Source organism: Odontesthes bonariensis, chromosome 10 (assembly GCF_027942865.1).
Source record: "Odontesthes bonariensis isolate fOdoBon6 chromosome 10, fOdoBon6.hap1, whole genome shotgun sequence".
Lineage (NCBI taxonomy): Eukaryota > Metazoa > Chordata > Actinopteri > Atheriniformes > Atherinopsidae > Odontesthes > Odontesthes bonariensis.
The window spans coordinates 144,968-161,356 of record NC_134515.1 but is presented as its reverse complement, the minus strand read 5'-3'; the positions used below and the strand labels follow the sequence as shown (position 1 = coordinate 161,356).

Sequence of the window (16,389 nt, the reverse complement as noted above, 5' to 3'; positions counted from 1 at the left end):
CTCCGATATACTCTGACATACGCCGATATATACTCCGTTATACTCCGACATACTCCGACATACTCCGATATGCTCCAATATACTCCGACATACTCTGATATATACTCCGTTATACTCCGACATACTCCGACATACTCCGATATACTCCGATATACTCCGACATGCTCCGATATGCTCCGATATACTCCGATATACTACGACATGCTCCGATATGCTCCATTATACTCCGATATACTCCGACATGCTCCGATATGCTCCGACATACTCCGATATACTCCGACATGCTCCGATATGTTCCGACATACTCCGACATACTCCGATATATACTCCGTTATACTCCGACATACTCCGACATGCTCCGATATACTCCGACATACTCCGATATATACTCCGTTATACTCCGACATACTCCGACATACTCCGATATGCTCCGACATGCTCCGATATAAACTCCGACATACTCCGATATATACTCCGACATACTCCGACATGCTCCGATATACTCCGACATACTCCGATATATACTCCGTTATACTCCGACATACTCCGACATACTCCGATATGCTCCGACATGCTCCGATATACTCCGACATACTCCGATATATACTCCGTTATACTCCGACATGCTTCGACATACTCCGACATACTCCGATATATACTCCGACATACTCCGACATGCTCCGATATGCTCCGACATACTCCGATATAAACTCCGACATACTCCGATATATACTCCGACATACTCCGACATGCTCCGATATACTCCGACATACTCCGATATATACTCCGTTATACTCCGACATACTCCGACATACTCCGATATGCTCCGACATGCTCCGATATACTCCGACATACTCCGATATATACTCCGTTATACTCCGACATGCTTCGACATACTCCGACATACTCCGATATATACTCCGACATGCTTCGACATACTCCGACATACTCCGATATATACTCCGACATGCTTCGACATACTCCGACATACTCCGATATATACTCCGACATACTCCGACATGCTCCGATATACTCCGACATACTCCGATATATACTCCGTTATACTCCGACATACTCCGACATACTCCGATATGCTCCGACATGCTCCGATATACTCCGACATACTCCGATATATACTCCGTTATACTCCGACATGCTTCGACATGCTCCGACATACTCCGATATATACTCCGACATACTCCGACATGCTCCGATATGCTCCGACATACTCCGATATATACTCCGACATACTCCGACATATACTCCGACATACTCCGATATATACTCCGACATACTCCGACATACTCCGACATACTCCGATATATACTCCGTTATACTCCAACATGCTCCGATATACTCCGACATACTCCGATATATACTCCGTTATACTCCGACATACTCCGACATGCTCCGATATACTCCGACATACTCCGATATATACTCCGTTATACTCCGACATACTCCGATATGCTCCGACATGCTCCGATATAAACTCCGACATACTCCGATATATACTCCGACATACTCCGACATGCTCCGATATACTCCGACATACTCCGATATATACTCCGTTATACTCCGACATACTCCGACATACTCCGATATGCTCCGACATGCTCCGATATACTCCGACATACTCCGATATATACTCCGTTATACTCCGACATGCTTCGACATACTCCGACATACTCCGATATATACTCCGACATACTCCGACATGCTCCGATATGCTCCGACATACTCCGATATAAACTCCGACATACTCCGATATATACTCCGACATACTCCGACATGCTCCGATATACTCCGACATACTCCGATATATACTCCGTTATACTCCGACATACTCCGACATACTCCGATATGCTCCGACATGCTCCGATATACTCCGACATACTCCGATATATACTCCGTTATACTCCGACATGCTTCGACATACTCCGACATACTCCGATATATACTCCGACATGCTTCGACATACTCCGACATACTCCGATATATACTCCGACATGCTTCGACATACTCCGACATACTCCGATATATACTCCGACATACTCCGACATGCTCCGATATACTCCGACATACTCCGTTATACTCCGACATACTCCGACATACTCCGATATGCTCCGACATGCTCCGATATACTCCGACATACTCCGATATGTACTCCGACATACTCCGACATGCTCCGATATGCTCCGACATACTCCGATATATACTCCGACATACTCCGACATATACTCCGACATACTCCGATATATACTCCGACATACTCCGACATACTCCGACATACTCCGATATATACTCCGTTATACTCCGACATGCTCCGACATACTCCGACATACTCCGATATATACTCCGTTATACTCCGACGTAATCCGACACACTCCGATATGCTCCGACATACTCCGATATATACTCCGTTATACTCCGACATACTCCGACATGCTCCGACATACTCCGATATATACTCCGTTATACTCCGACATACTCCAACATACTCCGATATATACTCCGTTATACTCGGTTATACTCCGACGTACTCCGACATACTCCGATATGCTCCGACATACTCCGATATATACTCCGTTATACTCCGACATGCTCCGATATATGCTCCGTTATACTCCGTTATACTCCGACATGCTCCGACATACTCCAACATACTCCGATATATACTCCGATATACTCCGATATATGCTCCGTTATACTCCGACATACTCCGACATGCTCCGATATACTCCGGCATATTCCGACATACTCCGATATACTCTGACATACGCCGATATATACTCCGTTATACTCCGACATACTCTGACATACTCCGATATGCTCCGATATACTCCGATATACTCTGACATACTCCGATATATACTCCGTTATACTCCGACATACTCCGTTATACTCCGACATACTCCGTCATGCTCCGATATACTCCGATATACTCCGATATACTCCAACATGCTCCGATATGCTCCGATATACTCCGACATGCTCCGATATGCTCCGACATACTCCGCTATACTCCGACATACTCCGATATACTCTGACATATGCCGATATATACTCCGACATACTCTGACATACTCCGATATGCTCCGACATACTCCGATATACTCCGACATACTCCGATATATACTCCGTTATACTCCGACATACTCCGATATACTCCGTTATACTCCGACATACTCCGACATGCTCCGATATGCTCCGATATACTCCGATATACTCCGACATACTCCGATATATACTCCGTTATACTCCGACATACTCCGATATACTCCGTTATACTCCGATATACTCCGACGTGCTCCAATATGCTCCAACATACTCCGACATCCTCCGATATACTCCCACATACTCCGATATGCTCCGATATGCTCCGATATACTCCGACATACTCCGATATATACTCCAATATACTCCGACATGCTCCGATATGCTCCGATATACTCCGACATACTCCGATATATACTCCAATATACTCCGACATGCTCCGATATATACTCCAATATACTCCGACATACTCCGATATATACTCCAATATACTCCGACATGCTCCGATATGCTCCGATATACTCCGTTATACTCCGTTATACTCCGACATACTCCGACATACTCCGATATATACTCCAATATACTCCGACATGCTCCGATATGCTCCGATATACTCCGACATACTCCGATATACTCCGATATACTCCGATATACTCCGACATACTCCCACATACTCCTATATGCTCCGATATACTCCGTTATACTCCGACATACTCCGATATACTCCGATATACTCCGTTATACTCCCACATACTCCTATATGCTCCGATATACTCCGTTATACTCCGACATACTCCGATATACTCCGATATACTCCGACATGCTCCGATATACTCCGACATACTCCCACATACTCCTATATGCTCCGATATATATTCTGTTATACTCCGACATACTCCGACATACTCCGATATACTCCGATATACTCCGATATACTCCGACATACTCCCACATACTCCTATATGCTCCGATATACTCCGTTATACTCCGACATACTCCGATATACTCCGATATACTCCGACATACTCCCACATACTCCTATATGCTCCGATATACTCCGTTATACTCCGACATACTCCGATATACTCCGATATACTCCCACATACTCCTATATGCTCCGATATACTCCGTTATACTCCGACATACTCCGATATACTCCGATATACTCCGTTATACTCCCACATACTCCTATATGCTCCGATATACTCCGTTATACTCCCACATACTCCTATATGCTCCGATATACTCCGTTATACTCCGACATACTCCAATATACTCCGATATACTCCGACATGCTCCGATATGCTCCGATTTACTCCGATATACTCCGACATGCTCCAATATGCTCCGACATACTCCGATAAGCTCCGACATATTCCGACATACTCCGATATACTCTGACATACGCCGATATATACTCCGTTATACTCCGACATACTCCGACATACTCCGATATGCTCCAATATACTCCGACATACTCTGATATATACTCCGTTATACTCCGACATACTCCGACATACTCCGATATACTCCGATATACTCCGACATGCTCCGATATGCTCCGATATACTCCGATATACTACGACATGCTCCGATATGCTCCATTATACTCCGATATACTCCGACATGCTCCGATATGCTCCGACATACTCCGATATACTCCGACATGCTCCGATATGTTCCGACATACTCCGACATACTCCGTTATACTCCGTTATACTCCGACATACTCCGACATACTCCGATATACTCCGTTATACTCCGTTATACTCCGATATACTCTGACATACGCCGATATATATACTCCGATATACTCCGACATGCTCCGATATGCTCCGACATATTCCGACATACTCCGATATACTCTGACATACGCCGATATATACTCCGTTATACTCCGACATACTCTGACATACTCCGATATGCTCCAATATACTCCGACATACTCCGATATATACTCCGTTATACTCCGACATACTCCGACATACTCCGATGTACTCCGACGTGCTCTGATATGCTCTGATATACTCCGATATACTCCGATATACTCCGATATACTCCGACATACTCCGATATGCTCTGATATACTCCGACATATACTCCGACATATACTCCGTTATACTCCGTTATACTCCGACATACTCCGACATACTCCGACATACTCCGATATACTCCGTTATACTCCGTTATACTCCGACATACTCCGACATACTCTGACATACTCCGATATGCTCCGACATACTCCCACATACTCCTATATGCTCCGATATACTCCGTTATACTCCCACATACTCCGATATACTCCGATATACTCCGTTATACTCCCACATACTCCGATATGCTCCGATATACTCCGATATACTCCCACATACTCCGATATACTCCGATATACTCCGATATACTCCGATATGCTCCGATATACTCCCACATACTCCCACATACTCCGATATACTCCGATATGCTCCGATATACTCCCACATACTCCCACATACTCCGATATGCTCCGATATACTCCCACATACTCCCACATACTCCGATATACTCCGTTATGCTCCGACATAATCCGACATACTCCGACATACTCCGACATGCTCAGTTTAATAGAGGATGTCTTCTTCGAGCTGATGAGCCCCTTCTAAGCCCGGTCCAACAGATCGTTCAGAACCTTCGGGGCTCGGTCCAACAGTGCGTTCAGAACCTTCGGGGCCCGGTCCAACAGTGCGTTCAGACCCTTCGGGGCCCGGTCCAACAGATCGTTCAGAACCTTCGGGGCCTGGTCCAACAGTGCGTTCAGACCCTTCGGGGCCCGGTCCAACAGTGCGTTCAGACCCTTCGGGGCCCGGTCCAACAGATCGTTCAGAACCTTCGGGGCCCGGTCCAACAGTGCGTTCAGAACCTTTCCAGCTGAGTGAAATGAGCTGGAAGTGTGTGAGCAGCAGCCATGATCAGAGCTGATGAAGGAAAGGAGCCCCGATGCTTCCTTAATGAGAGAAAAGACTCTGATAATAAAGTAATATTCTACATTATCTCTGATACGTGAGATCAGCTTCCTGTAACAACAGGATCAGAACCTTCAGATGAAGCCTCTGCAGCTGTTTCTGGAGCAGATTTATTGAACATCTGGAGTTTCAGACTGGAACAGACAGCAGCAGGTTTTTATTGGACTCTTTGACCTCTCAGCGTCTGAAACTGACCGCGGTCCCCACAGAGGCTGATGTTCCAGCAGGAGTTTATCTTCCTGGGCAGCAGCTGAAAGACTATTTTTAACCTCCGGCTCTTCATCCATATCTGCTGCTCAGAGTCCCGGGGGAGGGGGGATGGGTACGGGTGGGATGGGTCCGGGAGGATGGGTCCGGGTGGGATGGGTCCGGGAGGAATGGGTCCGGGGGGATGGGTCCGGGTGGGATGGGTCCGGGAGGATGGGTCCGGGTGGGATGGGCCCGGGGGGATGGGTCTGGGTGGATGGGTACGGGGGGATGGGTCCGGGTGGGATGGGTACGGGGGGATGGGTCCGGGTGGGATGGGTCCGGGTGGGATGGGTACGGGGGGATGGGTCCGGGTGGGATGGGTCCGGGTGGGATGGGCCCGGGGGGATGGGTCTGGGTGGATGGGTACGGGGGGATGGGTACGGGGGGATGGGTCCGGGTGGGATGGGTACGGGGGGATGGGTCTGGGTGGATGGGTACGGGGGGATGGGTACGGGGGGATGGGTCCGGGGGGATGGGTCCGGGTGGAATGGGTCCGGGGGGATGGGTCTGGGTGGATGGGTCCGGGTGGAATGGGTCCGGGGGGATGGGTCTGGGTGGATGGGTACGGGGGGATGGGTCCGGGTGGGATGGGTCCGGGTGGAATGGGTCCGGGTGGAATGGGTCCGGGTGGGATGGGTCCGGGGGGAATGGGTCCGGGAGGATGGGTCCGGGTGGGATGGGTCCGGGTGGAATGGGTCCGGGTGGGATGGGTCCGGGTGGAATGGGTCCGGGGGGAATGGGTCCGGGTGGGATGGGTCCGGGAGGAATGGGTCCGGGGGGATGGGTCCGGGTGGGATGGGCCCGGGGGGATGGGTCTGGGTGGATGGGTACGGGGGGATGGGTACGGGGGGATGGGTCCGGGTGGGATGGGTCCGGGTGGGATGGGTCTGGGTGGGATGGGTCCGGGGGGATGGGTCCGGGTGGATGGGTCCGGGTGGAATGGGTCCGGGTGGGATGGGTCCGGGTGGGATGGGTCCTGGGGGATGGGTCCGGGTGGAATGGGTCCTGGTGGGATGGGTCCGGGTGGGATGGGTCCGGGTGGGATGGGTCCGGGGGGATGGGTCCGGGTGGGATGGGTCCGGGTGGGATGGGTCCGGGGGGATGGGTCTGGGTGGGATGGGTCTGGGTGGGATGGGTCCGGGTGGATGGGTCCGGGTGGGATGGGTCCGGGTGGGATGGGTCCGGGTGGATGGGTCCGGGTGGGATGGGTCCGGGTGGGATGGGTCCGGGTGGGATGGGTCCGGGTGGGATGGGTCCGGGGGGATGGGTCCGGGTGGGATGGGTCCGGGGGGATGGGTCTGGGTGGGATGGGTCCGGGTGGATGGGTCCGGGTGGGATGGGTCCGGGTGGGATGGGTCCGGGTGGATGGGTCCGGGTGGGATGGGTCCGGGTGGGATGGGTCCGGGTGGGATGGGTCTGGGTGGGATGGGTCTGGGTGGGATGGGTCCGGGGGGAATGGGTCCGGGAGGATGGGTCCGGGTGGGATGGGTCCGGGTGGATCGGTCCGGGGGGAATGGGTCCGGGTGGGATGGGTCCGGGAGGAATGGGTCCAGGGGGAATGGGTCCTGGTGGGATGGGTCCGGGGGGATGGGTCCGGGTGGGATGGGTCCGGGTGGGATGGGTCTGGGTGGGATGGGTCCGGGGGGATGGGTCCGGGTGGAATGGGTCCGGGGGGATGGGTCCGGGTGGAATGGGTCCGGGTGGGATGGGTCCGGGTGGGATGGGTCTGGGTGGGATGGGTCCGGGGGGATGGGTCTGGGTGGGATGGGTCCGGGGGGATGGGTCCGGGTGGAATGGGTCCGGGGGGATGGGTCCGGGTGGAATGGGTCCTGGTGGGATGGGTCTGGGTGGGATGGGTCCGGGTGGGATGGGTCCGGGGGGATGGGTCCGGGTGGGATGGGTCCGGGGGGATGGGTCCGGGTGGGATGGGTCCGGGTGGGATGGGTCCGGGTGGATGGGTCTGGGTGGGATGGGTCCGGGTGGGATGGGTCTGGGTGGGATGGGTCCGGGTGGGATGGGTCCGGGTGGGATGGGTCCGGGTGGATCGGTCCGGGGGGATGGGTCCTGGTGGGATGGGTCCGGGGGATGGGTCCTGGTGGGATGGGTCCTGGTGGGATGGGTCCGGGGGGATGGGTCCTGGTGGGATGGGTCCGGGAGGAATGGGTCCGGGTGGGATGGGTCCGGGAGGATTGGTCCGGGTGGGATGGGTCCGGGGGGATGGGTCCTGGTGGGATGGGTCCGGGGGGATGGGTCCTGGTGGGATCGGTCCGGGGGGATGGGTCCTGGTGGGATGGGTCCGGGAGGAATGGGTCCGGGTGGGATGGGTCCGGGTGGATCGGTCCGGGGGGATGGGTCCTGGTGGGATGGGTCCTGGTGGGATGGGTCCGGGAGGAATGGGTCCGGGTGGGATGGGTCCGGGTGGAATGGGTCCGGGGGGGCATGAGACGCTGCTCCAGCTTCACTAAAAACATCCAGATGACTGTGATCCAGATCCTTATGCTAAGCTAAGCTAACCAGCACCGTCCAGGTTCTGATACCTGGCTTCATTTTGGTTCCGGTTCTGATCTGAAGCTTCATGTCTCCTGAAAGCCATCTGAGAGATTCTTTTATCAAAGGTTTTAAAACACGTTCAGATTTTTAAAGATTTTAGAACCGTTAATTTACATTTTATACAAAACAGAGAAAAAGAAGGAATGAGACCTTAAAGCAGCGAATCTTTGTTCTGTCACTGGAAACCAGAACCAAAGACCCAGTGAGGCCCAGAACCAAAGACCCACTGGAAACCAGAACCAAAGACCCAGTGAGGCCCAGAACCAAAGACCCAGTGAGGCCCAGAACCAAAGACCCAGTGAGGCCCAGAACCAAAGACCCACTGGAAAACAGAACCAAAGACCCAGTGTGGCCCAGAACCAAAGACCCACTGGAAACCAGAACCAAAGACCCAGTGAGGCCCAATACCAAAGACCCAGTGTGGCCCAGAACCAAAGACCCAGTGAGGCCCAGAACCAAAGACCCAGTGAGGCCCAGAACCAAAGACCCACTGGAAACCAGAACCAAAGACCCAGTGAGGCCCAGAACCAAAGACCCAGTGAGGCCCAGAACCAAAGACCCAGTGAGGCCCAGAACCAAAGACCCACTGGAAAACAGAACCAAAGACCCAGTGAGGCCCAATACCAAAGACCCAGTGTGGCCCAGAACCAAAGACCCAGTGAGGCCCAGAACCAGTGGACTCACCTGTCCTGCCGGTGGACTCACCTGTCCTGCAGGTGGACTCACCTGTCCTGCCGGTGGACTCACCTGTCCTGCCGGTGGACTCACCTGTCCTGCCGGTGGACTCACCTGTCCTGCAGGTGGACTCACCTGTCCTGCCGGTGGACTCACCTGTCCTGCCGGTGGACTCACCTGTCCTGCCGGTGGCGCTGAGCTCGGCGGCCGTGTGCAGGTGGTAGGAGAACCTCATGGTGCCGAACTGACTGGAGAAGGAGGGCGGAGCAGGAGGGAGGCTGAACCCGAGCAGGGCGCTGCGCGGGCGGTTCAGCTGCATCCCGACACCTGCTCAGGTACGTCAGTCCACCTGAGCTCAGAGGTCAGAGGTCGGAGGTCATCCTCTAAATGTGGCTCTTCTTGTTAAAGCTCCAGCTGGTTCTGACTCAGTTCCAGAGAAACCCAAAGAGAAACATTCTGCTGGGCTCTGGCTCTGACGGTCCGGTCTCTCCTGGTCCGGTCTCTCCGGTCTCTCCTGGCTCTGACGGTCCGGTGTCTCCTGGCTCTGACGGTCCGGTCTCTCCTGGTCCGGTCTCTCCGGTCTCTCCTGGCTCTGACGGTCCGGTCTCTCCTGGCTCTGACGGTCCGGTCTCTCCTGGTCCGGTCTCTCCGGTCTCTCCTGGCTCTGACGGTCCGGTCTCTCCTGGCTCTGACGGTCCGGTCTCTCCTGGCTCTGACGGTCCGGTCTCTCGTGGCTCTGACGGTCCGGTCTCTCCTGGTCCGGTCTCTCCTGGTTCCGCCCCGGTTGGTTCCGTCTGTGACGGTTCATGTGGAGTTCAGGGCCGTCTCCCTCCCTCCCCGTCTCCCATCTCTCCTTGGTTCTGTCACTGTTTCAGGAACCGGACCGACTCTCCATCAGAACCGAGCAGAAGAACCCGTTAAAGTGACGCAGACCCGGTCTTCCCTCGGACTGGGATCAGAACCCGTCTGGCTGCAGCTTCCTTGATGAATGTGCCGACTCAGCTCTGCTCGGAGCCTCAGCTCGGCGCCTCAGCTCGGCGCCTCTGCTCGGCGCCGCTCCCGGCTCCGCCTCTTCCTCCTGTGCTGCTCGGCTCGGCTCCCTCTGAGTTTTCCTGGTTATTCCAGCCTCGGTTTGTCCGAACAGACGCTCGCTCGCAGCTCGCTGGCCGCTCGGCAGCTTTGTGTGAGAGTCTGATCCGAGCAGCAGCCCGACACCACAGCTCCTCCTCCGCCGGACATCTGATCCCAGAGCAGCTCCAGAGCAGCTCCCCTCCTCCCTCCGGCTCCTCTCCGCCGTCTGGTTCTCATTTTCTTCTGTTTTTTTTCAGCAGAAGGAAAACTGAAAAGAAACATTCCAGCAGAAGTTTTTCCAGCAGATTGAAACTTTGAGAGTTTAAGAGAAGCCACCAGGGGGCGCAGCTGCTCAGTCTGGGTGGGAAACTCTGAAATGTTGAAGAATCTGCTGACAGGTTCTTTATGTTGGGTTGTTCTTCCAGAACAGGTCCAGAACAGGTCCAGAATAGGCCCAGAACAGGTCCAGAATAGGTCCAGAACAGGTCCAGAATAGGCCCAGAACAGGCCTAGAACAGGTCCAGAATAGGCCCAGAACAGGTCCAGAATAGGCCCAGAACAGGTCCAGAACAGGTTCAGAATAGGCCCAGAACAGGTCCAGAACAGGCCTAGAACAGGTCCAGAATAGGCCCAGAACAGGTCCAGAACAGGTCCAGAATAGGCCCAGAACAGGTCCAGAACAGGCCTAGAACAGGTCCAGAACAGGTCCAGAACAGGTCCAGAACAGGCCTAGAACAGGTCCAGAATAGGCCCAGAACAGGTCCAGAACAGGCCCAGAACAGGTCCAGAACAGGCCCAGAACAGGTCCAGAATAGGCCCAGAACAGGACCAGAACAGGTCCAGAACAGGTCCAGAACAGGCCCAGAACAGGTCCAGAAAAGGCCCAGAACAGGCCTAGAACAGGTCCAGAATAGGCCCAGAACAGGTCCAGAACAGGTTCAGAATAGGCCCAGAACAGGTCCAGAATAGGTCCAGAACAGGTCCAGAATAGGCCCAGAACAGGCCTAGAACAGGTCCAGAATAGGCCCAGAACAGGTCCAGAATAGGCCCAGAACAGGTCCAGAACAGGTTCAGAATAGGCCCAGAACAGGTCCAGAACAGGCCTAGAACAGGTCCAGAATAGGCCCAGAACAGGTCCAGAACAGGTCCAGAATAGGCCCAGAACAGGTCCAGAACAGGCCTAGAACAGGTCCAGAACAGGTCCAGAACAGGTCCAGAACAGGCCTAGAACAGGTCCAGAATAGGCCCAGAACAGGTCCAGAACAGGCCCAGAACAGGTCCAGAACAGGCCCAGAACAGGTCCAGAATAGGCCCAGAACAGGCCCAGAACAGGCCCAGAACAGGCCCAGAACAGGTCCAGAACAGGTCCAGAACAGGCCCAGAACAGGTCCAGAAAAGGCCCAGAACAGGCCTAGAACAGGTCCAGAATAGGCCCAGAACAGGTCCAGAACAGGTTCAGAATAGGCCCAGAACAGGTCCAGAACAGGTTCAGAATAGGCCCAGAACAGGTCCAGACAGGCCTAGAACAGGTCCAGAATAGGCCCAGAACAGGCCTAGAACAGGTCCAGAACAGGCCTAGAACAGGTCCAGAATAGGCCCAGAACAGGTCCAGAACAGGTCCAGAACAGGTTCAGAACAGGTCCAGAACAGGCCTAGAACAGGTCCAGAACAGGCCTAGAACAGGTCCAGAACAGGTCCAGAAAAGGTCCAGAACAGGTCCAGAACAGGTCCAGAACAGGCCTAGAACAGGTCCAGAACAGGTCCAGAAAAGGTCCAGAACAGGCCTAGAACAGGTCCAGAACAGGTCCAGAACAGGTCCAGAACAGGTCCAGAATAGGTCCAGAACAGGCCTAGAACAGGTCCAGAACAGGCCTAGAACAGGTCCAGAATAGGCCCAGAACAGGTCCAGAACAGGTCCAGAACAGGCCTAGAACAGGTCCAGAATAGGCCCAGAACAGGTCCAGAACAGGTCAGAACAGGCCTAGAACAGGTCCAGAACAGGTCCAGAACAGGTCCAGAACAGGTCCAGAATAGGTCCAGAACAGGTCCAGATCAGGTCCAGAACAGGCCTAGAACAGGTCCAGAATAGGCCCAGAACAGGTCCAGAACAGGTCCAGAACAGGCCTAGAACAGGTCCAGAACAGGTCCAGAACAGGTCCAGAACAGGTCCAGAATAGGTCCAGAACAGGCCCAGAACAGGTCCAGAACAGGCCTAGAACAGGTCCAGAACAGGTCCAGAACAGGTCCAGAATAGGCACAGAACAGATCCAGAACAGGCCTAGAACAGGTCCAGAATAGGCCCAGAACAGGTCCAGAATAGGCCCAGAACAGGCCTAGAACAGGTCCAGAATAGGCCTAGAACAGGTCCAGAACAGGTCCAGAATAGGCCCAGAACAGGTCCAGAATAGGCCCAGAACAGGCCTAGAACAGGTCCAGAACAGGCCTAGAACAGGTCCAGAACAGGTCCAGAACAGGTCCAGAATAGGCCCAGAACAGGTCCAGAACAGGCCTAGAACAGGTCCAGAATAGGTCCAGAACAGGTCCAGAACAGGCCCAGAACAGGTCCAGAACAGGTCCAGAACAGGTCCAGAACAGGCCTAGAACAGGTCCATAATAGGCCTAGAACAGGTCCAGAACAGGTCCAGAATAGGCCCAGAACAGGTCCAGAACAGGTCCAGAACAGGCCCAGAACAGGTCCAGAACAGGTCCAGAACAGGCCCAGAATAGGCCTAGAACAGGTCCAGAACAGGTCCAGAACAGGTCCAGAACAGGTCCAGAATAGGCCCAGAACAGGCCTAGAACAGGTCCAGAACAGGTCCAGAATAGGCCCAGAACAGGCCCAGAACAGGCCCAGAACAGGTCCAGAACAGGCCCAGAACAGGCCCAGAACAGGTCCAGGACAGGTCCAGAACAGGTTCAGAATAGGCCCAGAACAGGTCCAGAACAGGCCTAGAACAGGTCCAGAATAGGCCCAGAACAGGTCCAGAACAGGTTCAGAATAGGCCCAGAACAGGTCCAGAACAGGCCCAGAACAGGTCCAGAACAGGCCCAGAACAGGTCCAGAACAGGTCCAGAACAGGCCCAGAATAGGCCTAGAACAGGCCCAGAATAGGCCTAGAACAGGTCCAGAACAGGTCCAGAACAGGTCCAGAACAGGTCCAGAATAGGCCCAGAACAGGCCTAGAACAGGTCCAGAACAGGTCCAGAATAGGCCCAGAACAGGCCCAGAACAGGCCCAGAACAGGTCCAGAACAGGCCCAGAACAGGCCCAGAACAGGTCCAGGACAGGTCCAGAACAGGTTCAGAATAGCCCCAGAACAGGTCCAGAACAGGCCTAGAACAGGTCCAGAATAGGCCCAGAACAGGTCCAGAACAGGTTCAGAATAGGCCCAGAACAGGTCCAGAACAGGCCCAGAACAGGCCTAGAACAGGTCCAGAACAGGTCCAGAACAGGTCCAGAACAGGTCCAGAACAGGCCTAGAACAGGTCCAGAATAGGCCTAGAACAGGTCCAGAACAGGTCCAGAATAGGCCCAGAACAGGCCTAGAACAGGTCCAGAACAGGTCCAGAACAGGCCCAGAACAGGTCCAGAACAGGCCCAGAACAGGTCCAGAACAGGTCCAGAATAGGCCCAGAACAGGTCCAGAACAGGCCTAGAACAGGTCCAGAACAGGTCCAGAACAGGCCTAGAACAGGTCCAGAATAGGCCCAGAACAGGTCCAGAACAGGCCCAGAACAGGTCCAGAACAGGCCCAGAACAGGTCCAGAATAGGCCCAGAACAGGCCCAGAACAGGTCCAGAACAGGTCCAGAACAGGCCCAGAACAGGTCCAGAAAAGGCCCAGAACAGGCCTAGAACAGGTCCAGAATAGGCCCAGAACAGGTCCAGAACAGGTTCAGAATAGGCCCAGAACAGGTCCAGAACAGGTTCAGAATAGGCCCAGAACAGGTCCAGAACAGGCCTAGAACAGGTCCAGAACAGGCCTAGAACAGGTCCAGAATAGGCCCAGAACAGGTCCAGAACAGGTCCAGAACAGGTTCAGAACAGGTCCAGAACAGGCCTAGAACAGGTCCAGAACAGGCCTAGAACAGGTCCAGAACAGGTCCAGAAAAGGTCCAGAACAGGTCCAGAACAGGTCCAGAACAGGCCTAGAACAGGTCCAGAACAGGCCTAGAACAGGTCCAGAACAGGTCCAGAAAAGGTCCAGAACAGGCCTAGAACAGGTCCAGAACAGGTCCAGAACAGGTCCAGAATAGGTCCAGAACAGGCCTAGAACAGGTCCAGAACAGGCCTAGAACAGGTCCAGAATAGGCCCAGAACAGGTCCAGAACAGGTCCAGAACAGGCCTAGAACAGGTCCAGAATAGGCCCAGAACAGGTCCAGAACAGGCCTAGAACAGGTCCAGAACAGGTCCAGAACAGGTCCAGAATAGGCCCAGAACAGGTCCAGAACAGGCCTAGAACAGGTCCAGAATAGGCCCAGAACAGGCCTAGAACAGGTCCAGAATAGGCCTAGAACAGGTCCAGAACAGGTCCAGAACAGGCCCAGAACAGGTCCAGAACAGGTCCAGAACAGGTCCAGAACAGGTCCATAATAGGCCTAGAACAGGTCCAGAACAGGTCCAGAATAGGCCCAGAACAGGTCCAGAACAGGTCCAGAACAGGCCCAGAACAGGTCCAGAACAGGTCCAGAACAGGCCCAGAATAGGCCTAGAACAGGTCCAGAACAGGTCCAGAACAGGTCCAGAATAGGCCCAGAACAGGCCTAGAACAGGTCCAGAACAGGTCCAGAATAGGCCCAGAACAGGCCCAGAACAGGCCCAGAACAGGCCCAGAACAGGTCCAGAACAGGCCCAGAACAGGTCCAGAACAGGTCCAGAACAGGCCTAGAACAGGCCCAGAACAGGTCCAGGACAGGTCCAGAACAGGTTCAGAATAGGCCCAGAACAGGTCCAGAACAGGCCTAGAACAGGTCCAGAATAGGCCCAGAACAGGTCCAGAACAGGTTCAGAATAGGCCCAGAACAGGTCCAGAATAGGCCCAGAACAGGTCCAGAACAGGTCCAGAATAGGTCCAGAACAGGTCCAGAACAGGTTCAGAACAGGCCCAGAACAGGTCCAGAATAGGCCCAGAACAGGCCCAGAACAGGCCCAGAACAGGTCCAGAACAGGCCCAGAACAGGTCCAGAACAGGTCCAGAACAGGCCTAGAACAGGCCCAGAACAGGTCCAGGACAGGTCCAGAACAGGTTCAGAATAGGCCCAGAACAGGTCCAGAACAGGCCTAGAACAGGTCCAGAATAGGCCCAGAACAGGTCCAGAACAGGTTCAGAATAGGCCCAGAACAGGTCCAGAATAGGCCCAGAACAGGTCCAGAATAGGCCCAGAACAGGTCCAGAACAGGTCCAGAATAGGCCCAGAACAGGTCCAGAACAGGTCCAGAACAGGTCCAGAACAGGCCTAGAACAGGTCCAGAATAGGCCCAGAACAGGTCCAGAACAGGCCCAGAACAGGTCCAGAATAGGCCCAGAACAGGTCCAGAACAGGTTCAGAATAGGCCCAGAACAGGTCCAGAACAGGCCCAGAACAGGTCCAGAACAGGTTCAGAATAGGCCCAGAACAGGTCCAGAACAGGTCCAGAACAGGCCCAGAACAGGCCTAGAACAGGCCCAGAACAGGCCCAGAATAGGCCTAGAACAGGTCCAGAACAGTTCCAGAACAGGTCCAGACCTAGGTCTTGTTGGCCCCTTGTGGCCTGACAAGTAATATCTAATCAAACTGAAAATTGGTA

At 53.9% G+C, this 16,389-nt stretch overlaps 1 protein-coding gene across 3 annotated transcripts in view; it reads right to left on the bottom strand.

Annotated features, from left to right (window-relative positions):
- fgd1 (FYVE, RhoGEF and PH domain containing 1) overlaps positions 1 to 10,702 on the bottom strand; it is a 97,697-nt gene extending 86,995 nt beyond the window's left edge. For all 3 annotated transcript variants that reach the window (XR_012770470.1, XR_012770471.1, XM_075475853.1), the window contains exon 1: positions 9,708 to 10,702. Coding sequence is in view for 1 of the 3 variants with exons in the window: in XM_075475853.1 (XP_075331968.1) it covers positions 9,708 to 9,849 (142 nt within the window). In the remaining 2 variants the exon portion in view is untranslated. The remainder of the gene's footprint in view (positions 1 to 9,707) is intronic.
- Between the last annotated feature and the right edge of the window lie 5,687 nt (positions 10,703 to 16,389).